The sequence below is a fragment of the Pseudorca crassidens genome, chromosome 4 (assembly GCF_039906515.1).
Source record: "Pseudorca crassidens isolate mPseCra1 chromosome 4, mPseCra1.hap1, whole genome shotgun sequence".
Classification (NCBI taxonomy): Eukaryota; Metazoa; Chordata; class Mammalia; order Artiodactyla; family Delphinidae; genus Pseudorca; species Pseudorca crassidens.
The window spans coordinates 137,232,944-137,260,422 of NC_090299.1; the positions used below are offsets into that span (position 1 = coordinate 137,232,944).

At 34.5% G+C, this 27,479-nt stretch overlaps 1 protein-coding gene across 4 annotated transcripts in view; it reads left to right on the forward strand.

The window, feature by feature from the left end:
• DNAJB14 (DnaJ heat shock protein family (Hsp40) member B14) overlaps positions 1-27,479 on the forward strand; it is a 47,278-nt gene that overhangs the window by 1,961 nt on the left and 17,838 nt on the right. Inside the window, exons 2-4 of one of the 4 annotated variants that reach the window (XM_067736877.1) lie at positions 13,231-13,306; positions 13,552-13,723; positions 20,096-20,241. In XM_067736877.1, the coding sequence (XP_067592978.1) occupies positions 13,569-13,723; positions 20,096-20,241 (301 nt within the window). In that variant the 5' untranslated portion in view covers positions 13,231-13,306; positions 13,552-13,568. Of the gene's footprint in view, positions 1-13,230; positions 13,307-13,551; positions 13,724-15,735; positions 15,854-20,095; positions 20,242-27,479 lie in introns of those variants that run through there. The other 3 variants (XM_067736878.1, XM_067736876.1, XM_067736880.1) reach the window with 3 other exon arrangements.

Consider the following 27,479-nt stretch of genomic DNA (forward strand, 5'->3'; position numbering starts at 1 on the left):
ATATATACCCAGAAATGGAATTGCTGGATCATATTGGTAATTCTGTTTTCACTTTTTTTGAGGAACTGCCATACTGTTTTCCATAGCAGTTAATGCCATTTTACATTCCTGCCAACAGTGCACAAGAATTCCAGTTTCTCCACATCCTCACCAACACTTGTTATTTTCTGTTTGTTTGCATTTTGGTTTTTGATAGTAGCCATCCTGGCAAGTGTGTGGTGATATCTCATTGTGGTTTTGATTTGCATTTCTCTAACAATTAGTGATGTTGAGCATCTTTTTATTTGCTTTTTGGCCATTTTTATATCATCTTTTGAGAAATATCTATTCAAGTCCTTTGCCCATTTTTAAATTAGGTTATTTTTTTGTTGTCAAGTTGTAGGAGTTTTTTATATATTCTGGATATTAACTCCTTATCAGATACGTGATTTGCAGATTTTTTTCTCCCATTTTGTAGGTTGTCTTTCATTCTGTTGTTTCCTTTGATGTACAGGAGTTTTTAAAGTTTGATATAGGGCCATTTGTCTATTTTTGCTTTTATTGCCTGTGCTTTTGGTTTCATATCCAAGAAATCATTGCCCAGAGTTAAAATTTTTTGAATTTCTCAACTGTATGACCACATGATTTCATTTAGTCATTGTCTAGTCTTAGAGGGACAGTTTTAACATTGAGCATGTAACCACTCGAGACAATACCTTGGCTTTTGAAGCCTTGCCCAAAACTAACTTGTAACCTTAATCTTGGGCAAGTTAGATAACCTTTCTAGCTTTTAGCATTTTTGTCTGCAAAATGGGACAATAAGGTACCGATTTTATAGGGCTATTAAGAGAATTAGATGAGTTAATACATGGAAGGCATTTAACAGCACTCAATTATTTTGGTATCATTTCCATTTAACAAGTGTGAGGCTCTGAGAATTTTTAAACTTGTAGTCTGTAATTCTATCATACAAGCAACTTGAATCAATCTGCTAATACTAAAGATACTGTAAGATATCAAAGCACAACACATTGCTCTTAAAGTCATGAACATAGGGAAAATTAAGAAAATAACAGTGAAAGTTAATAGTACAGTGTATTGTATGGCAATATGTGATTACCAGATAAAGTGGTTGATTACAGTTGTGGTGTAGTCTGAAGACCTTATTCAGGTGCAGACTTTGCCTCTGACAGCTTTGTAACCAGGGATGAGTTGCTTAACGTTGCCAAGCCTTGTTTAGTTATGAGTAAAAGGAAGATTTTCATCACAGGGCCCATGTGAACATTAGCTAAGTCACATGCAAATACTTAAAGTGTATTTTACATAGAATGTTCTCAGAAGATGTTTATTGGAATAATTTAAGAATTCAGGGGAGGGAAAGATCTAGAACATTTGTATAAGTTTCTGATAAAATATTTCATGTAGAAGGGAATTGAAGCTATTGGTTAAAATGGAATTTAAAATTTTTATACCTGAATTTCACCTATTCTAGACTACCCTCAAATCCTTGTACCTCAGAGTTTTGATGAATGTGTTTTCATGCTAAGATAGGCAAAATAAAACATTGTATTTTGATTTCTCTTACATAGTGAATGAGAAGATGTAAGACTAAGTTCTAGCTAAATTCTAGAATTTTTGTCCTCTTTACATTTTATTCTTGCCAGGTGAGAAGTCTGATTGATAAACCACTTTAAAAAGCTGGCAGGAGTTTCCCTTGAGGAAAAGCATCTTCAAATGAGTCTAGGACTTTGTTGCTTTCTAAGTATTTAGTTGAGAATATTATTTTACAGTTTATTTATTGCAGTGGACTTCTAAGCAAATTGAATTTTACAGCTTTCAAATATTTTCATACTGTGAGTTTGGTTTATGTTTGAAAGGATTGATATATGTATATGTCTGCTACATAGGACATATAAATATTCTGGAAAAGTAATGTCAGCATGCGAAAGTAAATTGCATTTTAGTTTCTTAAACTGTATATTTATTGGATTATTGATATGTTTTGGATTTTTACAGAGATACAGTCTCACTGTTTTAATTCTTTACATTGGTATTTTAATACTTTAGTGTTTCATACTAATTGGCAGGCAGTGTGAAGTATAGATTTTTTTTTTCAGAGAAAAGCATTTTAATTGTTTTCAAGAAGTTCATAGTAATTTGAACCAAATGGCAGCCTCCAGCTTCAAAAAAGACCATCCTGTGTCTACTTTATTGAATGGATAACTCACGTATAATTTGCAGCATCTATCAGCACAATAGCAATGAAAATAGTCCTCTTTTTATTTTTCCCCTCAGATGAGACATATGTTTGTAGATTTTTCTTCTTTTTTTTGCTGCATTATTTTTAAATTTAAATCTGATAAAAAATTCAAAGTTCTCTCCTTTGTCACACTTAAATTGGTAAAATAAATCTTTTAAAACTGTCATTTCACATCTGTAGTATTATCCAGCCTATTCCTTTCAAGACAATTCCGCTTTCTTCTGTTTCTGACTTAATCAAAATTTAGTGACAAGTGTAAATTATACATTCAGAACAGTTACTTTGATAGCACGAAGTGTTATAAAATGATCTCCAAATTTCAGCTAATAACCAAACTATTTCAGACATTATAGTTGAAGAAAGAATACTGAATTTGGTTTGAGCCTTAATTTAATGGTTTTGTGCCCCTACATCCATAACTGTCTTTCTGATCCTCAATTTCCTCATCTATAAAATGGGGATATATTTATTCAACAAATATTTACTGAATCCATACTTCTTTGTGGCAGGCACTGCTCTAGGAACTAGAGAGTCAGTGAACAATAAGACAGTTCTTCTTCTCTGGGAGCTTACATTCTAGAAGAATGAAATAGGAAGTATCTGCTGGACACAGAAATGGCTCAATTCCTGTCATTCCCCTTTCCTTTCCTGGGCCGCAGTTTTATCTGTAGTCTTCACAGGATTATTATAAGGTTATTTTATTAAGAGCTATAAGAATTTCATGTATTACTATTGAATACTATGGCAAAAGTATTTGGATGGTGCCTTGGAGTTAACAATATAGTATTCGTCTCTTTTCTGTCATTTTTTAATTACCTATTTAAGCATAAAATAATTACCTTAAATTAGGATTAATCTCTGTTTGGATTCAACTGCTCATTCCCTTCTTAGTTAACATGTAGTTCTCCTTGCCTTGCACTTATTCCTTGTATTATTTATGTATATAGTTGTTCCTCTCCTGTTGTCAGGAACTATTTTAATGTTAATCATCTTTTCTACTCATAGGTGTCTAACAGTGTTTTGCATATACTTGTGGCATCTGTAAAGCCTAGATTTTCTGGAATAATACTTGTTTATATAATTTTATTCCCTTATCAATGAAGACAATTTGTTAAATAAATAAATGAAAAAGTTATAGCTGTAAGCCTTTTCATGGTAATATATTCACAAGTGAAGTTTTTCCATGATCGGACAAGTGTGCAAAAATGTATGTATAAGGGTTGTCACTGTAGCAAAAATTTGGAAAGAGTCCATCAGTGGGAATTGATTAAATAAATTGCATTGCATTCATATACTATGCACCTATTAAAAACGATGATGTGCCTCAGTAATTTTCCATCCACTGACCCACCTCACCCTGGTTATTGGCTAAAAATTCCCAGCTGTCTTAATGAATTCAGAGTTCAGCCTGCTCTCTCTCCCCTATTGCAATAGTTCTGAACAAGGTCTTAAAAAATAAAGATGATGTGGACCTAGATTTATTGCTCTTAAGTGATATATACATTGAATTATGAACTTAATAAAGGTAGGCTACAATCATATGTAGATTATTCTCATTTTGTTTCAGAATATATAAGAAGCTAGACAGCTAGCCAACTAGAGTAACTAGAGTTAAATATACCAAAATGGTTGAGTGATTTTTTTTCTTGTGTAGGATTTATAAGTGATCTTCACTTTGTTATGTCTTTTTTAATGAGCTGAACAACATTACTTTTATAATCACACAAATAAAAGCTATTTCCAGTTTGTGAGGAGGAAGGAAAAAAATCCTTTTTTCAAATCATGTGTTCTTATTTTAGGTTTTGTTAGTGATGGACATTATATATAACAAGTGTGCAGCAGAACCTTATGAAATAAAAACAGATCTTGGTTTTTCACTTTTGGATTATCCACATAACCATTTTTAATACTATATTTACTTTTCCACTGGTCCTTAATACGGAGTATACTTAAAGTAAGTACAAATTACATTAAAACCACAAAGCAAGGCAAAGCAAAGCAAGGTTTGTCTGGAAAGTGAACACATAAAATAAGGTTGCATAGTTTTAAAACCAAAAGTAAATGTACTCTGGTTTATAAGTACTGTATCTGCCCAATTAATATTTGTAATACTGCACATTATTGTGGTAACTGAGATCTCCTATGATAGCTAAGACATTTAATAAATCAGAAAAGGCCAGTGTGTTCTAAATTCTGGCAGTATTTGAAACTGAATCCATTACCTTCTCAGGCATTGGTTCCAGTGATTGTTAATCCAGAAAACCTTGCTGATTCCATTTTTTAAGATGATAAAACTGGATAGTGAGACCCAGAGGTAATGGAACTTGTCCAAATTTTCACTCTTCTGGAGCCAAAGAGTGCTTGGCGTGAGTGCATGTATACACACAGCCATTGTTAAGCACAGCTCCTATGCATGAAATTGTAGAAAGATTCTCAGTATCATAATAACTTGAAAATTTAAAGCAACTGTATGATCCTGCTTTAACAATATCTAGCATCTAGCTTTTAACATGGAAGATGTCCATGAGAGAATGTGTTTGTGCTAAGAATGAAAGGGAATGTACAGATAACTCCTAATTAGCATGCATAGGGACTTTGTGGCCACCTGCAAATATAAACACATGTAACCACTTTCACATCTGGCTTTAACCATTTTTAAAAAATAATTTTTCTTTTATTGGCTGAAATACTTCTATAAAGAGACACTTTCCCCTCACCTGTCTTAGGGTTACACAGTGTTGCAGTTCATATAGGAAAGGCAGGATATGATAAGTGCTTGACTGCTTTTATCAGTTTTCAAGAAAAGGAGTTGGCTCCCCTTTTCCAAAGGCAGATAATATTATTTTTTAGATCTGGCCAGTGGGAACACCTTTAGGTTAGCTCCTGAGTCCTATAGACACATTCGCAATAGTCTTTAATAGTTTCATAATATAACAAAGTTTATATAACAGAAAGTCAATATAACAGAAGGTTTCAGGTTCCTCTTATATATTCCCTATACTAGACCTGGAATCAACCATATCTCCAGTAAGCCCTGGTTTCTTTTAGTGGAAAATGGTGTTTCAGTATCACAATCTGGTACTAAGGATGCTGTGGCTAATAGATTGTTCATTGTTTCTGGGCCTTTTCAGTGTACAGACTAGGGAATTTTTTTTTTTTTAAGTTAAAACAGCTTAATAAGTTTATACTAGTAAGTCCAATTCAAGTTAAGCACTTTGGGGTGTTTAAACTTTTCTCACTTCTATTTCTGTTTTTTTCCTTCCACAGTAGTAATCCTGGTTTTCAAGGCCATGGCAAATGATAGACTGTGTCATGATTATTTATTTACTTTATGCCACATCATATACATAATAGTTTCAGTGTAATATTACCAATACTACCTCACTGATAAAAATTACTGAAAACAGTTATATTTTCTTTTCATATACTCTATCTTCCCTCCATATTTTAGCTTTTTAAAAATTCTGAAATACTTTCCAATTTATAGAAAAGTCTTAAAAGTAGTGTAGACTTCCCTATGTACATTTCACTCAGGCTTTCTATTTGATAAAATTTTACTGCATTTGCTTTATCGTGCCCTCCCTCTCTCTCCCTGCTATCTCTCCCCCACCCACACACATACACAATTTGTTCTTATTATATTTTTTCCTGAACCAATTAAGAGTAAGTTGTAGACATGATATCCTGTTACCCCTAAATAATTCAGTGTATGTTTTTTAAGACAAGGACACTCTTACATAACAACAGTATAACCATCAGATTCATGAAATTAATGCATGTACCTCATTCAAATTCTGCCAGTTCTCCCAATTATGTTTTTGATAGCAAAAAGGACATATGTTGCATTTATTTGGCATATTTTGTTCTCTAGATATCTTTTTTCTTTTTTTTATATATTGGAGTATAGTTGACTAACAATTGCTTGTTTAATCAAACAATTAACAACATTATGTTAGTTTCAGGTGTAGAGCAAAGTGATTTATTTATACATATACATGTATCTATTCTTTTTTCAAATTCTTTTCCCATTTAGGTTATTACAGAGTACTGAGCAGAGTTCCCTGTGCTATGCAGTAGGTCCTTGTTGGTGATCTATTCTAAATATAGCCATGTGTACATGTCAATCCCAAACTCTGAATCCATCCCTCCCCAACCCCAGCCCCTCGTACCCAAACCATAAGTTCATTCTCTAAGTCTGTGAGTTTGTTTCTGTTTTGTAAATAAGCTCATTTGTATCATCTTTTTTAGATTTCGCATGTAAGCGATATCACGTGATATTTGTCTTTCTCTGTCTGACTTACTTCACTTAGTATGATAATCTCCAGGTCCATCCATGTTGCTGCAAATGACATTACTTCATTCTTTTTTAATGGCTGAGTAATATTCCATTGTATATATGTACCACATCTTCTTTATCCATTCATCTATCAATGTACATTTAGGTTGCTTCCGTGTCTTGGCTATTGTAAACAGTGCTGCAATGAACATTGGGGTGCATGTATCCTTTTGAACCATGTTTTTCTCTGGATATATGCCCAGGAGTGGGAGTGGGATTGCTGGATCATACGGTAGCTCTATTATTAGTTTCTTGAGGAACCTCCATACCGTTCTCCATAGCAGCTGTACCAATTTACATCCCCTCTCTTTTCTTTCTTGATCTTGGCATTTTTGATGAGTGCAGACCAGATATTTAATAGAATTTCCCTCAATTTGGGTTTGGCTGACATTTCCTCTTATGAATCTTTGGCAGGCATACCATGTTCTTAGTGTAACTTATCAGGAGACATGTTATGTTGATTTCGTCCTTACTGGTGAGGTTAACTTTGATCACTTGGTGAAGTTGGTGATTACCAGGTTTCTCCACTCTAAACTTACTTTTTCCCCCCCCTCTTGTAATTAATAAATATTTTGTGGGAAAATACTTTGAAACTGTAAATGTCCTGTTCCACAACAAACTTTCACTAACTCCTTTTAGCATCCATTGATGATTCTTTTCAGAATAAATTTCTGATGGTTGCCACATGTTGGTTTTTTATTCCATTATTTCTTCTGCAGTTTATTAGTTGGCACTTAACTTTATTTATTAGTATGGATTCATGGATTCCTATTTAATCCATTATTATCGTTATTCATTTTGATGCTCAGATTGCCTCAGATTTAGTCAGTAGGAGCCCCTTCAAGCTGGCTGCTATGTCTTTTTGACATGTCCTCATCATTCTTTGAACTTCCTTACTTTCTGGCACAAAAAAGTTTTCAGGCTTACGTTTTACTTTCTCTGCCCTGGGAATCAGTTCTCTCCCCAGGAGTCCTGATTCTTTTTAGTGGATAATGGTACTTAGAAACTAAGATATAGACACTTGATAAGCTCGTTGCTACAGGTATATCATTGTCTCTAGGTCCTCTTGGTAGAGCTAAGAAATATATGTATGGGGACTTCCTGGTGGCACAGTGGTTAAGAATCCACCTGCCAATGCAGGGGACACGGGTTTGATCCCTGGTCTGGGAAGATCCCACATGCCATGGAGCAACTAAACCCATGCACCACAACGACTGAGCCTGCACTCTAGAGCCTGTGAGCCACAATTACTGAGCCCACGCGCCTAGAACCTGTGCTCTGCAACAAGAGAAGTCACTACAGTGACAAGTCTGCGCTCCACAACAAAGAGTAGCCCCCTCTCGCCACAACTAGAGAAAGCCGGCGTGCAGCAATGAAGACCCAATGCTGCCAAAAATAATAATAATAATAAATAAATAAATCTTAAAAAAAGAAATATATGTATGTATGAATGCACGTATGTGTGTGTATGTTGCATGTATGTATATCTCTGTGTTATATGTGTTTGTGGGTATACACATGCCTGTAGTAATTTAATCTATATTAATTTTGCAGTCTGTGCAAAGATTCACACACCTCCGTTTGAAGTCCACAGGGTTCATTCTAACCTTCTGTGTTTTCATATTTGTAATTCTGTTTTCTTTGTTTTTTTAAAATTTTATTTTATTTATTTATTTTTGGCTGTGTTGGGTCTTCGCTTCCGTGTGTGGGCCCTCTCCAGCTGCGGTGAGCGGGGGCCACTGCTCGCTGTGGCGTGCATGCCTCTCATTGCGGTGGCCTCTCCTGCTGCAGAGCACGAACTATAGGCACACAGGCTTCAGCAGTTGTGGTGCACGGGCTCAGTCGTTGTGGCTTGCGGGCTCCAGAGTGCAGCCTCAGTAGTTGTGGTGCATGGGCCTAGCAGCTCCATGGCATGTGGGATCCTCGTGGACAAGGGCTCGAACCCACGTCCCCTGCATAGGCTGGCGGACTCCCAACCACTGTGCCACTAAGGAAGCCCCCTGTAATTCCATTTTCTGAGAGTAAGAAATGTGGCTCCTGTTATTATCAATTTACTCATTTGTTCATTTTTCCCCCGTATGTAATGAGTTGCATTTTTGATCCCATTGGTGCAGGCCTATCAGGCTTAGCCATGCTTTTGGCTATGAGTGCTTCCTTGGTCCCAATAAGTTCCTTTGGTCCAGGCTTCAGCTGCCGAATGAAAATGAAAGGAAGAGAAGACAAATGATCTTTTTTTTTTACAAGTAAAAGGAAAGACAGAGGAATCCTACCATTTAAAAAATATTTGAACCTATCTACAGTGTCAGAGCATATTATTACTACATACTATGTGCTCTCTTTTAATTGTAGTTCAGTTTTAACTCAATAGGTCACTGTACATTTAATGTTCACCATCAGTCCTTATGTCATTGTATGTCTAATTTTGGATTTCTAAAGCCTGTTCTCTAGTAGATTTCTAGGAAGGCCTTGTGGGAACTATGCTCCCTAAGTTCTGGAATGTGGAAAACAGTTCAGCTGTGGGTCTTAATGCTTGAAGTTAGTGAGGGATACAAAATCCTTGATTCAAATTTTCTTTCTTTGGGTATCTAAATATATATTTCTATTGTTTTATGCAAGTACTACTGATGAGCAAAGTCTGATGACAATCTGATTTTCTTTATAAGAGAATAAGCCATTTGATCTTTTTGACTAGATGCTCAATTAATTTTAGTAGAGTATATCTTAATGTTGGTTTTTCTGGGTCAGTATTCTTAGGTACATGATTGGCCCTTTCATTATGTGGTTTCAGATGTTTTTATTTTTATATCAGAAAAGTTTTCTCCAATTATTGTTATATTGGTTTAATTTCCTTTATTTTTCTTCTTCAGAACTCATTATATGTATGTTGGATCTTCTTTAACTATCTTTGATATTTGCCATTTTCTTTCTAATTTTTTGCCTTTTTCATTTGTTTTAGTTTAAAAATTGTACTTTTTATGTTCTCTTTCATTTACACAGCAGTTCTGTTGTGTTTATTAACTCTTTGTTTCTTCTAGTTTAATTCTTCTTCTTTGAATTGATTTTTCCATTTCTTTTTGTCTCCTGAGTTTTATCACCTAAGCTATGGGTAGATAATTTGGGGGGGGTTAATTCTAATTTGTGTTGTTCTTTTGTATTGTGAATAATTTTTAAAAGTCTTTTCAGCTTGTTTAGAAATAGTAGGTTATAGTGTTTACCTATTTTGTTGGCAAGTCTAGTGGTGTGCTTTCATTGTGTTCAGAGATTTATCCTGTTCTTTTTTTTTTTAATGTAACTTTGTATCAGATTTCACTTCTATCATTTTCTTTTATTCATTTTTATGTGAAGTTAGTTAGCCGTTCTAAATACACAGAGATCTTCTCCAGTTTCTGTGTAATGTTTGAAAGTATGTCACCTTGCTCTATAAGATCTCCTCACTCCTTTCTCCTTCCCCACTTTATCTGGAATTTCGCTTTTCTTTTTTTTCTATTGCCTCTTGTCTCTTCAGTTTGGATCCTGTTCCCAGCAGTTTCTCCTTGGTGTGACTTTGTTCTGGAGGAGAGCTTTGACTGATTAGTTTTGAGAATTGTAGTGACTGGATGCCCTTAAGAGTTTATTGTGAACCCTTTCAATCATATGCTACTGTAGTGAGCAAAACCCTTTCCTTTTTATTCACTTTTCTCATTTTCGCCTGCTCTGCTTCATAGAGAGTCCCTGTTGGCTATTTTGCAGTTATTTTGTTCTGTGGACTGGTAAAATGCCCTGTTACTGTCCTCTGCTTTTTCCTGCACAGATGATACTACCCACATAGATCTTGTAACTATTGGTGGCTTGTCCCCACCTTCTTGTATTTTGGGATTTTGTACATGAGGTTTTGATTTTGCTATCTAATTGCTCTAATGTATGAGGTTTAAAATGTAAGCTGTTGTCTTCCCAGAATTTCCACAAAATTTTTCTTATTAAAAAGTTGTGAACTACTACCCACTAGACCGTGCTGGCTTGTGCTCTCAAGGTTAATGTGATTGCATTAAATATGATCTAAACTATAGTTAAAAGTTAACTATATGTTATTCTTATATTGTTAATAACTACTAGATTGGTGTCTAATTAAGAGCCTTTCTGTACCATCTACAGCTAGATTGTTATAAAAACTGAATATTGTATGTCTTTGGTGACCTCTTGAATGCATTAGCTAGGAAAAAGATACGGAAGAAATTTCTCATATGTAAAATATTAAGAATAATTATCGGGAGTTCCCTGGTGGTCTAGTGGTTAGGATTCAGCAGTTTCACTGCTGTGGCCTGGGTTTAGTCCTTTGTCGGGGAACTGAGATCCCACAAGCCGTGTGGCAATGACAATGCTGGATTTTAAAAAATATATATATAACAGCTTTACTGAGATGTAACTCACATACCTTACAATTCATTCAATTAAAGTATACCATTCAGTGGGTTCAGAATTGTGCAACCATAACAACAATTAATTTTAGAGCATTTTCTTCATCACAGAAAGAAACTTCATACTCCCTAGCAATGACTCCTCATTTCTCCCCAATTCTATCCTTCCCTCCCCAGTAACCCTTGGCAACAACTGATCTTTCTGTCTCTGTAGATTTGCCTATTCTATACATTCCATATAAATGGAATCATACAATATGTGGCCTTTTGTGACTGACTTTTTTCACTTAGCATGTTTTCAAGGTTCATCCATGTTGTAGCATATATCAATACTTCATTTTTTAAATTGTCAAATAATATTCCATTATATGGACATATCACATTTTATTTATCTGTTCATAATTTGATGGACATTTCAATTGTTTCAACTTTTTTCTATTATGAGCAATACTCTTATGAACATTTGTGAACCAGTTTTTGTATACATGTATGTTTTCATTTCTCTTGGGTATACACCCAGGGATAAGATTGTTGGGTGAAATAGTAACTATATGTTTAATCTTTTAAAGAACTACCAGGTGATTTTTCAAAGTGGACATAGCATTTTACATTACCACCAGCAATGTATAAGGGTTCCCATTTTTCCATATTCTTGCCAACACTTGTTATTATCCATCTTGTTGATGATAGTCATCCTAGTGGATGTAAAGTGGTATCTCGTTGTAGTTTTAATTTTCATTTGCCTAGTGGATATCGTTGTGCAACTTTTCATGTACTTATTAATCACTTGTATATCTATTTTGGAGAATGTCTATTCAGATCCTTTACCCATTTTTAATTGAGTTTTTGGTCCTTTTACTATTGAATTGTAAGAATCCTTTATATATTCTAGATATATGTCTCTTTCAGATATATGATTTTGTAAATATTTTTTCACATTCTGTGGATTGGCTTTTTACTTTATTGATGATATTCTCTGAGGGGCAAAAGTTTTCAATTTTGATAAGATCCAGTTTCTCTGTTTTTTCTTTTGCCACTTTAATTTGTCAAATCTAAGAATTTTGGACTAAATCAAAGTCACAAAGATCTACTCGTATAGTTTCTTCTAAGAGTTTTATAGTTTTAGCTCTTACATATAGGTGTGTGATCTATTTTGAGTTAATTTTTGTGTATGGTGTGAAGAAGGGTCCAGATTCATTGTTTTTCATTTAGCTCTCCAGTTGTGCCAGCACCATTTGATGACCCACAAAATCTGATATGTAGTATGTTCATTTTTCTTCAATTCCATTTTCTTGTTTATATTATGATTGTTTCTCTGATACATAAGTTTTTCTAGACTCTTCTCCTTTCCAACCCATTTGTGATCTAGTTACATTTTTGTAATTGATTTCTCACTTAAATGCATTTTGCTCAGAGATTGTAGTATATTATAATACTAATTATTTGAGATTTGAAGAGGATAATATTATGGTCTAGTTATAATGTAGTCAATTTTCATTCCTTGTGTGCCTGTAAAGAATGAATATTCACATTTGTTGGATAAATTACTTTATGTTTCTTAGATCAAACTTGATAAATTAGAAGTTTATGTCATTTGTATCCTTAGTAATTATTTAATCGACCCAGTGTCAGTTTTGGATTAAAAGTGTGTTAAAATCTTTTACTGTCAAGGTGGGTTTCTCTGTTTTTTCCTTTTAGTTCTGTTGATTTTATTTTTTCAATGTTTAGTTTTAACTCATTGTGGGAAGTTTCAAGCATACCCAAAAGGAGAGAGAATAGTTTAATCAATCCCTCCCACCCTCCCATCTTTAATCATTATGAATATACATGGCCATTCTTATTTCATATATTCTCTCTACCCTCTTCTGTGCCTCTCCAGTATTTTCTAGGAGATCCTAGACATATACTGTTGCTTTATGGACTCAGTTTAGATTTACTCACACATTACCACAGTGTTTGCTCCACAGTATTTAGACCTCATCATGTCCATTCCCTTTTACATCTCAGCCTGTCTGCAAGCATTTTCCTTTTGTTCAAAATATGTATTTTAAGTATCTTCTAGTGAAATCTTAGAGGTAAATTTTCTCAGTTTTTGTTTGTTTGAAAATGTTTTTATTTTAATCTTATCTAATTTTCAGAAAATTAGTGCAGAACTCAAGTTGACAGTTATTCTCCCTAAGTATTTTGAAGATATTACTCACTTAGCTGCCATTGTTGCTGCTGAGAAATAAATAGGAAGTCTAATTTCTGTTTCTTTTTAGGTAATCTCATTGGCTACTTTAAGGACTATCTTTTTCTTTGGTATTCTGCAGTTTCACCATGATGTGACAAATAAAAGTATGTCATAAGTTATTGGATGATAGTAATTTTGAGTTACTAACATTAAACTTCTTAATATTCTACTTCTAAATGGTGATCGGTAGTCTGTCAACAGCTAAGTACATAAGGGAATGCTTGCTATTTATTTTTAAAGACCCTATGGTGTATCTTTCTGAAGTACACAATTTGTCAGCTTTATAACTTTTTTCTCAAGACCATGTGTATGTAAACAGAGATAGTATGCTTTCTGTATCTTTCCACAGCGCTATTGGAAATAATTATGAAAAATGGAAGCACTGCTGGAAATAGCCCTCATTGCCGAAAACCGTCAGGTAGTAGTGATCATAGCAAGCCTAACTGCACAAAGGACAGCTACTCTGGTAGTGGTGAAAGTGGAAAAGGCTACACCAAAGACCAAGTAGATGGAGTTCTCAGGTAGGAATAAATAACTTATGTGTCCATTATAACTGATACTAATATAAGTTTAATGTCGTAACACCTAAAAAATGGGTTTGGATTATAATTCAGTAGCAGAACAGACATTGAGGAATTGAACTCTGGGTGTCTTATGCTTTATATTCTTTATAAAATCAGTCTGTAAATTACCAACTCTGGAAGTTTCCATCTTTTAAAGTAACTATAAGCCACAAAGCTACTTACAGAAAGAAATTTTTTGAGGCAAATTGTTTCAATTTTTGACACAGTACAGTGTTTAGATAACAATATTGAAAGAGGGTAAAGAATTGTTTTGTCATATATATATGTATATATATGAAAGCAGGAGAATTTCATATGAGAAGAAGATTGAGGGCAACTGCAGCAGCATTTTCAATTTCCTACTTATATTAATGAAGGATAGTTTTTTTTCTGTTTATATTCTTTCTTTAAGGCTATCTTTATACATATGCAAACACTATAACGTCCTCTCCTTTTAATATTTTTCTTACTCTGATCATTCTGTCTCAGTGTTTTAGTTTTACTTCATGATACACTTCTACTTAAAGCAGAAGAATTAGGTAGAATTGGAAAATTATGAACTGGGTTTTGGAGATTGACTTTATTAATTTTATAATTACGAAAAGATTTTCTGGAAAAAAATGAACTTCTGAATATGAAACACTAGAGAAAATACTGTTATGGTCTCCTGCTGTAGCTTAAGGAAACTGTATTGATGTTGTACTGAAATTGCTGTCTAAGGAAACTAAAGTATAAGGATGAAGGACTGAACAGTGATTAATCGGATAATTCAACATAGAGAGTGAATAGTACAGTGAACTAGCTTAAGTGAAAAGTAGGTAAAGCTAGTTTTCTTTCTCTTTTGCCCTTTCTTACCTATTTCTCTTTTAATCTTATTTTCTTTCTTTTTTCACCCTTTTTTTCCCATTCTTATTTTTAGTTAATTCTTTTTTACTCACCATAATTTGGAATTGAAGTTATTTTTAAATCAAGTATCAATGTATTTATATTTTGCTTTTCTTCATAAATATTCAGACGCTAAAGCTTGAATGTAACATTTTATCTGTGTGACCACAGTAAGAAACAAAGACTCCATAATCATGGTAAAGGATATTTGATTAGCCTGAATGGTAGTGAAGTACTTTGAGAATTATAAATAATCTTGCTAATGACTTTTATAACAGTAGTATTGTGTCAGAGGTGGCTGAATAAGTGAGATAAGTGAATAAATGAGAGACTTGCTTTTGAATTTCTTTAAGAAAAACCTTTAATTAAACAGTGTGCTGAAATGTGTTTCAGGAAAGCACATCTCTCCAAAAACAAATTTTATTTTCTTGTAGAAATTACTTTTTACTGGGAGAACTTGTTCTCAGTAAAAGACCTAAATAGAGTGAATTGTGTGAAAGATGAAAGATGATAGTGGGTGCAGATCCCCTTTGTATATGGCCAGAATTGGACAGATGGAAATAAAATGTTGAGGGAGTTCCTGTCTTTTGGGTCTGTGTTCTCTATGAAATTGGAGTTGAAGTTATCCTCTGACAGTTAGAAGAAAAGAGATGAGATTGAAAGCTTGAGAAGAGTGGTAAAGGTATAGAATATTTGCAGAGGGGAAAGGCAGATGGAATGGGAGGATTGCTGGCTAGCACTGTGGACGCAGCCAAGTTTGATACTGAATTTTTATGGAGTACAAGTATTAGCTTAGTAGTATACCTGTATTAGGGATTGTTTCTCTTATCAATAATTTTAGCATACCTTTTTTAAATTAAATAAATGAAGTTTTTGTCCTTTGGGGATAAATAAGATCAGAACATTCTTTAATAGAACCCCTAAGTTATTCAAAGTATTTCTCTTGGTACCTTATACTGAATAAGAGTTGCTTAGCTATTCATGTAACAATTACTCGTTATATTAGCCTTTGTAAGTGTCACTTTAGTGAGGTAACAGATCACCAGCAAACACATGCTGTATGTTTTTGTTTTATCTATACACAGGGGATTTTTGTGAAGAAAGCCATGTTATCTTGGTTAGCACGATTATGCAGACAAGTTGCCCAGTGACAGTTTGGCTCAATGGGAGAAGCCATGCAATAATACTGCATCCATTGCATAAGTAAGAGCTAGGTTACAGTAAGACTGAAGAAAAAGTGTGTAGCTTTGTAAAAACTCATATTCTGTGAAACTAAGCACTGTTTGTTGTCTTTGCATTGAAATATATTGAAAAATTACAGAGCAAAAGGTGTCCTGGATCTAATTTAAAGAGACTTTTAATATCTCATAGAAAAAAAGCCCATCTTTTATTTTAAAAATTTACAAGATCAGTGAGAAATCATTAACTGGCCATCATTATATTTATCAATTAGGAACACTTCTGTATAACTGTTAAAATTATTTGAATTATGGGGATTTCATTAGGATTGGATTTAAGCTGTAGTTCTTTAAATGAAAAGAAAATAAACCATTGTGCTAAATTTATAAAATAAATAATCCTTTGTCTCAGCAGTAAAGAATTATTTTCCTAAACACCAATTAAATTTGAAGTTTATTTAAAAATCATCTATAATATATGAAAAAAAGAATAGAAAGAAACCCCTCCTTCCACGGCCAGAATGCTTTCTCACACATAAAGGAAGACATAAAAGTTGAGCCATGCATACATCTCCCCTGTTGAGCTCCCAGACATATCTTTCCGGCCTTTTTGCACAATATTTTCTTCCAGGGCAGGTAATAGATTACCTCTTTTTTCTTTTCTTTTTTCTTTCTTTCTTCCTTCCTTCCTTCTTTCATTCCTTCCTTCCTTCCTTCTTTTTTTATTCTTTGGTGAGGATGGTGAAGAAGGTTTGAATCTTTCAGTAAGGAGCGAACTATAAAAAAATGTGACAAATGCAGTTAGTTGGTGAACAGGAGTATAATGAACAATATATAGAATAAAATTAATTTGTGAATGGTAATTTCTCATTTAGGTGTGAAAAATTAAGTAAATGAGTATATTTGTAGCATTACTTGAGATACGTACTCTACAGCTTGTCCATTGGTAATGTTGACTTTATACCTCTCTGCTAGCTTCTCAAAGAATTTCTTCTCTAATATATGATGAAAAATTCAGTGCAAGGAAGATATGGTAGAGCTAGATACGGCTAAGAGTTAGTGAAATAATTGTTTTTCCTACCTTTTTTCTCTTTGTGACAGTACTTAGCTTTATGACCCATCTCTAGAAGACTGGTGAATCTCTAGAAGGTGAATTCCAACCTAATTTCCCTATACTATCCAGCAGCCCTCTCCTAGACTGCCCTTTTCTATTGCCTAGCCTTTTGTGCTCAGGAAATAATCAACAAAATAATTTTATAGGATTAATCTGGTGCATAAGGAAACATCTTACGCATTCAAAGCAAGTAGTAATGACTTTAGGATTGTTCAGTGTTTTGTTTATCACTGCCTTTTGTCTTTTGTGTTCAGATAGTGTCTGTCATATTTTTAGCTCTGGTCCTTGTCCCACAGTCTTCTATTCCAAATTGATTTTTTGGTGCCAACTATATTTTTCTTACAGCACTTACTATCTTTGGTCCAAAAATGACTTTTAGATCTTCACCATTTCTGCCCTCAAATTGTACTAGTCATCCATCCATTCAACACATACAGTGAACAAGACACAATCCCTGCCTTCAAGGGGCCTAATAGTCTGGAAAAGTAGGCGAACCTGTAAACTGATAGCTGTGGTACATTTAAGATAATTGCTGGGATAGGGCTAAGTTCAGAGAGCTTTGGGAGAATATAAGAGGGTCACCAAACTTAGTCTTGAGGAATCTGAGTTCTTGAGAAAAGGAAGAGCTCAGCTGAGTTCTGAAGACGTTGTAGAAACTAACTAAACAAGAAGAGAGGCAGAGAAGGCATGTTTGGGGCACCAAAACCAACAGAGAATCTGTTTAAACACTGATTAGAAGAGCAAATAGAAGGAAGTGGTTGGTTGGTCTGGAGTCTGAATGGGCTCCTTTTCTTCTTTATTCTGATTCTGAGACAGCAGGATTTTCAAGTCAGACAAACTGAGGATTGAAGCTTCACTTGTGAGGCCTTTCCTAATCGCCCTATTTAAAATAGCAGGCCTCTCTTTCCATTCACTCCTTCCCTTTGCCACTTCATTTTTCTCTAAATATATTATCACCATATGATGTCATATGATGTACTTCATAGTTTACTTCTATATTTGTTAATTGCTTGTCTCTCTCCCAATTGTAAATTTAATGTGAGGAGGGAATTTTTGACTGCTTTATTTACCACTATAGTATCTGAAACAGCATCTAGCAGAAAGTGGATATTCAGTAAATTTTTGTTGAAGAAATAAATTCTGGTTTCCATCTGTTACTTGGTTATATGACATTTGGCAATTTACATAACCACTCGAAGCCTTGATTTCCTCATTGGTTAAATAGGAATAGTATCTACCTAATGAGGAGTAAATGAGATAATTTGTATAAAATAATCAGCATAATAAGATTCTACGATTCTTTACGTGAAATTTTTGTGGACCAGATGTAGTTTGGAACTCGAGATCTTCATATTTTCGAGAAGTAATAAGGAGCATATGTTATAGATTACATAATGTCTTAGCAGGGTCTGGTAAGCAGCCCTAACCTAATAGTGCCATTCCTGCAGCAAAAGGTACAGATATTACACTTGAATGTGATAAATGAAGACTCTATAGCAGCTTCACATCAGTTCAGTTTTGCCTTTGAAATTTTGCCTCAAAGTCCAGGTCAGGTTTTTGCAGTCAAGTTAGTTATAGAATAACTTCCATTTTTCAGAACTTTATGGATGTTGGAACATGGATATGGGGTTGTGGATATGTGCCTGACACACAGTAGGTGTTCTGTACATGTTGTTCTTCTCTTTTTTTCTATCACATAGTTTCTTAACATATCTAGGAGAATGAGTCTCTACACAGGCAGTGATCATTCTCTGTTTTGTTCTCTAACAGATCTCAAGTGCCCTGGGACGTAGTTCATGCTCAATAAATATTATTGACTAAATAAAGGAAATGTCATGTTTATGAAATAATATTGACTTGTGTTCATATTTATTAAGTATCTAAAGTAGAAAAATCTAATTTTAATTATTATTACTCTGAAGAAGCCTAACAGATTTTTGTTGTGATTATTAAAAAATTCTATAATATTTTCAGTGTGTTCTTTTTTTCCCCTTGTTCATATAACAAATGATGAATGCTTTCATTATGAAAGGAGAGCTAAGGTTCATTTATTCCATAAATATTTACTGAGAACCCATCATGTACCAAGCACTGCGATGGCTAATAGGTTTAGTAGCGAAATAAGATCAATCTTGTCTCTTTTCTCTGAAAATTTCAAGTCAGCCTTTGCAGTTCTTTAGCTGTCAGGGAACAATTGTGCCTCAGATCCTTTTACTTCTTACTACTTCTGTCATCAGGGCTCTCATACATTGAACACATTTAAAGTTATATAGTACTCAACAAAAAATATTTAAAATGTAGCTGTATTTTAGTGAAGAAAAATTTTTAGGCCATGGGACAATGTTAGCATACAAAAGGATTAGTATTCTCTGCTCCATTCAGAGTATTTCTTTTCCTAACATACTTCAAAGACTCTGGGCTTAAATATATTTAGGATTATAAACATGTTTTTAGGGTTATAAACCCATATTTAGGGTTATAAACATGTAAGTAATCATTAAGAGTATGTTCATCATAATGAAAATCAGGTGTAACAAATATTTTTGAGTCCATGATGTATTTTATTATGAGATTTTATCTTTCATAGAGACTGACACAAATGAATTTTCTTTATCATTGCCTAGCTGAATTAACTTGCCTTGACATTGAAGCCATAGGGTACTGTAATTGCCTACATGCACTAAACTGTTGCTTTGATATTTGGTTAGGTTACATTATGCAACAATAAAACTCTTGGAATGCAATGCACATTAATCTTTAGCTGTGACATACTTGCGAGGAGTTTTGGAATTTATTTATGCACTTACGAGTACTATAAAATTGTTCTTACTCTCTCCTTTTAGTTACAGTGTGTGCTCTGTCCTTCATCCACATTTGTTATGAGCTTTGCTTTGCTTCTCTGTAGTTGTGATAAATTGCACCAAGGACATTCTTATGGTCAATTCTTCTTAGATTGGGAGAGGTTGGAAAAATGGTCTGTGATTGAAAAAGAGAATGGAGCAATAACCCTTAATGGATAAACTATAACTTGATGTCGAGAAAACAGTCCACAGACAGTTCTTTATACTATTCTAGTAAATTAAAAAATAGAGGTATTACTCGAAGCTCTTCGTTGAAGTTTACTTACAATGTAACACATTCTCTTGTTCACAGCATAAACAAATGTAAAAATTACTATGAAGTACTTGGAGTTACCAAAGATGCTGGTGATGAAGATTTGAAAAAAGCTTATAGAAAGCTTGCTTTGAAGTTTCATCCAGACAAAAACCATGCACCTGGAGCAACAGATGCTTTTAAAAGTAAAGTAAACCTTTTAAAGCAATTTTCTAAGCCCTTTTCAGAATCCATTTTACAGTGTTTTAGAATATTAAATTCTGCCTTTAGACTGGTGCATTTAGAGGCCAGCATAAGCAAGCCTCCTCAAAATCCTTTAAAACTTCACTGTTAACTTGTTATACCAAGAGCCAAACAAATGCTGTTTGGCTTCACAAAAGCAACATGTCAGCTTTGGCAAAGTTCTAAGTAACTTTTCTAGATACGCGTGCATGCCTTCTAGTTTACTACACACAAGTAGTGTGATGATTATTCATGAGCTTCTAGCATGTTACCAGCTGGTTCTAAAAGAACTAAAAGCAATATATTTTTTATGAGTTTTTAAGATATTAGAGACTGTCTAGAATTGAGAAATTACTTGGAATCACTATTTGTCCAGTATTCTTCTATTTCTGTTAACTCTGGCCAATTTTTGCATATTTTATATGTAGTTCTAACTACTGTGATTTTTTTTTCAAGAATGTTTCTTTTCTCTTGGCTAATATTTTCTTCATTTTCTTTCTTATTATTTCAGTTTTTTTGCCAATTTAGTAAATAAGTGTGAGAGAACTGATTTTATAATTCATGTTTATTACAATTTATTCATAATAGTTAATTTCTGATTCATAGGAAAATGCTTAAATTTGCGATTATTTGTTCTCGTGAATTTGTCATTCATAAAACCAATGTATGATGTTTACAGTGAAATGCTGGGGTCTTGGAATAACAGGAAGGAGATAATCATTTTAAATGTTCCTAAAAGATAGACGACTCAATTGTCATTCATAAAAATACTGTTAAAATTGTTTGCAAAACAGTTTCATTTTTTAAAAGAAGTTGGCAAGCAAAATACATTTGGGGATTATTAATATTTTCCAGTAAAAGCAGCTGCCAAAGTGGTGCTGGCGAAAGTAGACCGTCCCTGTGACAGTGAGAGCCTTCTCTGTCTCCTTAGATTAGAAGTGGTGTGTTGAAAGCATCGGAAAAGCTGCTTTACTCAAAAACATAACTTTAGCACATATTCCCCCCCAAAGTTAAAAACCTTTTTTTCACTTTCTGAATTAAAATCATTTAATTTAAAATTTTTTGTGTTTTTAAGATGTCTAAACACATTCGGCAGTGAGTTATTTGCATGTTTGTGATCTGTTAGATGATTTCAGTATTAATTCTTCATTAATGTTAAAGACATTTAACTGCTTCTTTCTCCCATTTCTGTATTGAAGTCATGTTAGCATTATCGGTCTTAGAATAACAGTAAGTGAACCTACCAATATTTTACAGGCTGTGTTGTGTTTTGAAGAGGTGAGCAACATATATGTAACCCCACACAGACACTTAGAGGAGTTTAACAAAGGTGATTGTTCTCTGGTGTGGTACATTTCAGAGTCTAATACTACACTTTGCAAAACTAGAAACTTAATATTTATCAACATGCTTGGCGGTGATTCATCTCTAGAGGAAAGGCGCACATTATTCAATACATAGGGGGTTATTTGTAAGTCAGAATGCCAATTTATTAACTCCAAAGAGGATCATAATAGGGTGGTGGTTGATGAACCCATATTTCATTGAGTGGAAACTACATAGAAAACCAAGATTGTTGGGACTTCCCTGGCAGTACAGTGGTTAAGACTCCACGCTTCCGCTGCAGGGGGCCCGGGTTCGATCCCTGGTCTGTGAATTCCACGTGCCGCGTGGCATGGCTAAAAAAAATAAAGAAAAGAAAACCCAGATTGTAAGCCAGAGATGCTTGGTGAGCAAAGGTAGTTAATTAGAAAATATTACTGCTAGTGTGTCAGCACACAGAAATGGCAGGTTTCATTCATTCAACGCATAGGACCTTTTCATTACCTTCTGAATCGTCTTATTTTATTTTTAAGCATTTGATCTAAATTTCTGTGTTTGGGATACCAAGCTGTTTATTCTAAGTAAAAACTATAGTTTTTTGTTTATATGAGAGGTAAGTATAGATTTATTGCTCTGTAATTGCCAAAATACTTTTTACAGAAAATGGAAACCACTTGTTCTTTATATCTTTCAAGAATAGAAAAAGAGGAGATAATTGGTTACGGAATTAAATTAGAAGAGATATTTTCATTTGTGTGTTTTGTAAAACTTTAAAAATAAAAGTTTACTATCAGAGTAGACTAGGGGCTTCCCTGGTGGCGCAGTGGTTGAGAGTCCGCCTGCCAATGCGGGGGACGCGGGTTCGTGCCCCGGTCCAGGAGGATCCCACATGCTGCGGAGCGGCTGGGCCCATGAGCCATGGCCGCTGAGCCTGCGCGTCCAGAGCCTGTGCTCCGCAGTGGGAGAGGCCACAGCAGTGAGAGGCCCATGTACCGCAAAAAAAAAAAAAAAAAAGAGAGAGTAGACTAAATGAACTCTTAACTTCATGTAGCTCTTTCTTTGTTCTTTAGTTAGGTTTGTGAGTTTCTCAAAGCAGAGAATATTTTATTTACATCTGGACAGTGACTTGCATAGTATATATAAACGTACCTTAAAAAAATATTTGAATCAAATGGATCCCTTTTCTTCTGTCTGATGTGGATATCTTCAAAACATGCCCAGTCTACCTTGACCTTCAAAGACTCCCAAGTATTTCAGAGTCTATTTGAATAGTACATGTGCCTGTTTACATATACTTGAATATAATGACAAGGGCATTGATTAGCTGTTTATATGTTTGCTTGATAAATAATAATGGATCAGATGCTACTGCCTGTGTTAGGTTTGGTAGTTCAATATTCTTAACATCTAGAGTGAATCTATAAGAACAGAGATATCAGTTCTACCCTATGGGCTAATTCTGAGAGATATACAGTAAGAAAATATGAGATATCCTCTTACTCAAAGAATTTGTAATTTTTGAAGAGGAGACAAGACTCACACAGAACATTTGGAATAATGGTAATACCTAACATTTGACAAGCATTTTATAGTTTTTTCATTCCTATTTTTAAAAATTTAATGCTTATTAACAATCTTCTGAAATAGAGGGGAACCAGTGTCATTCTTTCACAAATAAGAAAATTGAGGCTCAGAGAGATTAACTGATTTACCCAGGATCTCCCAGAAGACTGAATGTAATTAAATTCAAAACATAGAATAAAGATGTCTGAAGAAAAGTCAGAAAGATAAAGTAGAATTAATGAGTAATTGGAGAAGCCATCATATAATTGCTGAGAATTAAGAGTTTACACAAGGTGTGTATGATTTCTACGGTTAGAGAAGAGAGAAGATGGCAGAAACTTGGATATGAGAATGAGGGAAGTGATTTAAAAGTCAGTGACGGGCTTCCCTGGTGGCGCAGTGGTTGAGAGTCCGCCTGCCGGTGCAGGGGACACGGGTTCATGCCCCGGTCCGGGAAGATCCCACATGCCGTGGAGCGGCTGGGCCCGTGAGCCATGGCCGCTGAGCCTGCGCGTCTGGAGCCTGTGCTCCGCAGTGGGAGAGGCCACAGCAGTGAGAGGCCTGTGTACCGCAAAAAAAAAAAAAAAAAAAAAAAAAAAGTCAGTGACAACGTCCACTTTCAGGAAGATGGAAGAGATATACTTTTCCCTCTTCCTCACACTAAAGTGCAACTGGATATTAGTTATAAAATAAAACAAACATAAGGAAACTGAAACATAGAGGGAAGAAGGTAGACCAGCTAAGGACCTTGGGACCCAAAGAACAACACGGCAGTGTGTTGCTTGGGTTGCATTTTGCCTTTTATGTCTTAGGCTGGGTGCTGGAGAAGCAGATAACCCAGAAACACCAATGAGCACAGACAAACAATTCCCAAGAAAGGCCTGCTGTCTCTAGCCAGACAACCCGGAAAGGGGCAACATAGCAAGACAGAAAACTTTTAAGCAGTAGCCGTTCTACCGCAGCCAAATACCACAGAAAAAACTGTGGCCCCACCCACACCCACACCAGCAGAGGCTGAGAACCTATACTGTCACCCTCTCCAGGCTGTAATGAGATGCCCTACCCTCCCAACTGGGGTGGTAACAGAGAAGATTGAGTAGGGAGCTGTTACTTCCACTGCTACCAGCAGTAACAAGGTATCCCTTCCTCTCCCCCACCACCCGGGGTAGTGTTATAAGTGGCCTGGAATTTCACTGCCATCCAGAGGTAAGCAAAGCCATATCATTGTGGTGTCATTAAAGCCACCTGGGGAGCAATAATGAGGCACCCCTCCTCTTTCCAGCCAAAGAGATATCAGTGGAGGCTTGACTGGGGACTGGAAATCCCATCCCTGCCCATCAGTGATGAGGAGCCTCTTCTTTCAGACGTCATCAGAGGCCAAGGGGGAAACCTCAACTTCTGCTCCCACCTTGGAGTAACAAGATGGTATCCTCACTTCCTGTACCAAACAGGACAATTAAAACAGAAGCTTTAGAAAGGTCGACAGCTTTATAAGATAATACCTCAAATGATCACAAATCAATTGAAAATCACTTACCATACTAAACATTAGGAACACTTCAAATCAAATTTAAAAAGTCAATCAATAGAAATGCACATGAAGATGACAGAAGAGTTAGAATTGCCTAACAAAGGCTTTAAAGCATCCATCATAAAAATGCTTCAATGAGCAATTACAGATATGCTTGAAACATTTAGAATAAAAGTCTCAGCAAAGAAATAGAAAGTCAGAGCAAATAAACAAAAGGTATAAAGAATCAAATAGAAATTCTATAAATTAAAACTGCAAAACCAAAATGAAACTAGTAATGAATAGCATAAACAGCAGAATAACAGAGGAAAAAAAATCAGTGAACTGGAAAATAGAAAAATGGACATTATTCAGTCTGAACAGTGGAGAAAATAGACTGAAAGAGAAAAAAGGAACATAACCTCACGTACAAGTGAGACTATAACAAAAGATTTCACATTCTTATATGTTTCCTAGAAGAAGAGGAGAAAGAGGGCATAGCTGAAAAAGTACTAAAAAAAAATAAAGGTTGAAAACTTCAAATACTTGACAAAAGATATAAACTTCCATAATTTAAGAAGTTGAGTGAACTCCAAAAAGATAAGCCCAGTGAAATCCACACCAAGACACATCATAGTCAAACTACTGAAGATAAAGAAAAAACCTTGAAAGCAGCAAAAGAGAAGTGACACCTTACCTATAGGGGCAAAGCAATTCAAATGACAGTGAATTTCACATCTGAAATCATGCAGGCCAGGAAGAAGTGGCACAGTTTTCAATACTGAAAGAAAAGAAACTATCAACCCAGAATTCTATACCCAGCAAAAATATCTTTCAGGAATGAAGGGGAAATCAAGATATTTTCAGATGAAGGAAAAGTAATAGAATTTGTCATTAGCAGACATACCCTAAAAGAATAGCTAAAGGAAAATTTCTAAACAAAAGGAAATAATAAAAAAAAGGAATCTGAAATATCAAGAAGGAAGAAAGGACAGCATAAGCAAAAATATGGGTAAATGCAATATACTTTGCTTCTCTTGAATTTCTAAATTATGTTTGACATTTGAAGCAAAAATTTTAATATTATCTGATGTGGTTCTCAATGTATGTAGAGAAAATACATAAGGCAGTTACATTATAAATGGGGAAGAACAAAGGAAAGTAAAGAGAAGTAGAAGTAAGGATTTCACAGTACACTTGAACTAGCAAAGTGATGATATTAGTAGGCTGTGGTAAGTTATGTATATATAATGTAATATCTAGAACAACCACTGAAAAACTGTACAAAGAGATAGAGTCAGAAAACACTAGATAAATCAAAATGGAATTCCAAAAAGCATGTTCACATAACTCCCAGGAAGTTAGGGAAAAGAAAACAGAACAGAAAACAAAAAATAAAATGGTAGACATAAGCTCTAACTTATCAGTAGTTAACATATAAATGTAAATGATCTGAATATATCAATTAAAAGACAGATCGGCCGAGTGAATTAAAAATATATGACTCGACTATATGTTACCTATAAGAAACTCACTGCATTTATAGCAATATAGACAGGCTGAAAGTAAAGAAATGAAAAATGATATATCATGTAAACATTAATCAAGAGAAAGTGGAATAGCTGTATTAATACTAGAAAAAGTAGAATTTAGACTAAAAAAATTACCACAGATATTATGTTATGATAAAGGGACAATCCTTCAAGGGGATATAACAATATAAATGTGTATGCACCAAAAAACAGATGCAAAATATGTAAGTCAAAAACTAATATGACTGGAAAGAGAAATAGGTAAATTCACAATTATAGTTGGAAACTTTAGCAGCTCTCTCTCAACACTTGATAGAACAAAAAGACAGAAAATCAGCAAGAATATAAAAGAATTAAACACCACTATTACCCAAGAAGATTTAATCAATATTTATAGAACACTCCACCCAACAGCAGACTCTCAAATCTTTTCTAGTGCTCAGAACATACTCCAAGTTAGACCATGTCCTGGATGATAAAATAAATTTCTACCAAGTTAAAAAACTGAAATCATACAGAGTGTGTTCTTTGACCACAATGAAATCAAAATAGAGTCAATAACAGAAAGATAATTGGAAAATGTTCAATCACTTGGAAACTGAACACCACACTTCCAAATAATCTATGGGTAAAAGAAATCTCAAAGAGAATTTTTAAAAAATACATTAAACTGAATAAAAATTCAACATATCAAAAACTCGAGGGAACCAGCTAAAGCAACACTAAGAGGAAACATAACACTTAGTGCACGTGTTAGAAGAGAGGAACAGCCTTAGTCATCTAGGCTTCTCCTCATGAAACTAGAAAAAGAAAAGCAAAGTAAACCTAAAGCAAGAAGAAGGAAGGAAATAAAGGTGAGAGTGGAGATCAGTAAAATTGAAAACAGAAAAACAATAGTGAAAATCAGTAAAATTGAAAACAGTGAAACAAAAGAACTAGTTGTTTGAAAAGATCAATAAAATTGACAGACAGACAAAGGGAAAAAAGAAGACAATTTATTATTATCAAAAATAGTATCAGAAACAAGGATACAAACTCTGCAAACATCAAAAGGGTAAGAGAATACTATGAACAGCTCCACACACATAAATTTACAACCAATTTTTTGAAAATTGAAAATGATCAGAACTCACTCACTTTGAAGTAGGTAATATGAACAGCCCTATAACTGTTAAGTAAACTTGTAATTAGGAAACTCCCAAAAGGAAATCTCCAGGCTCAGATGTCCTTATTGGAGAATTCTATGAAACTTTTCAAGAAGAGTTAAAACCAA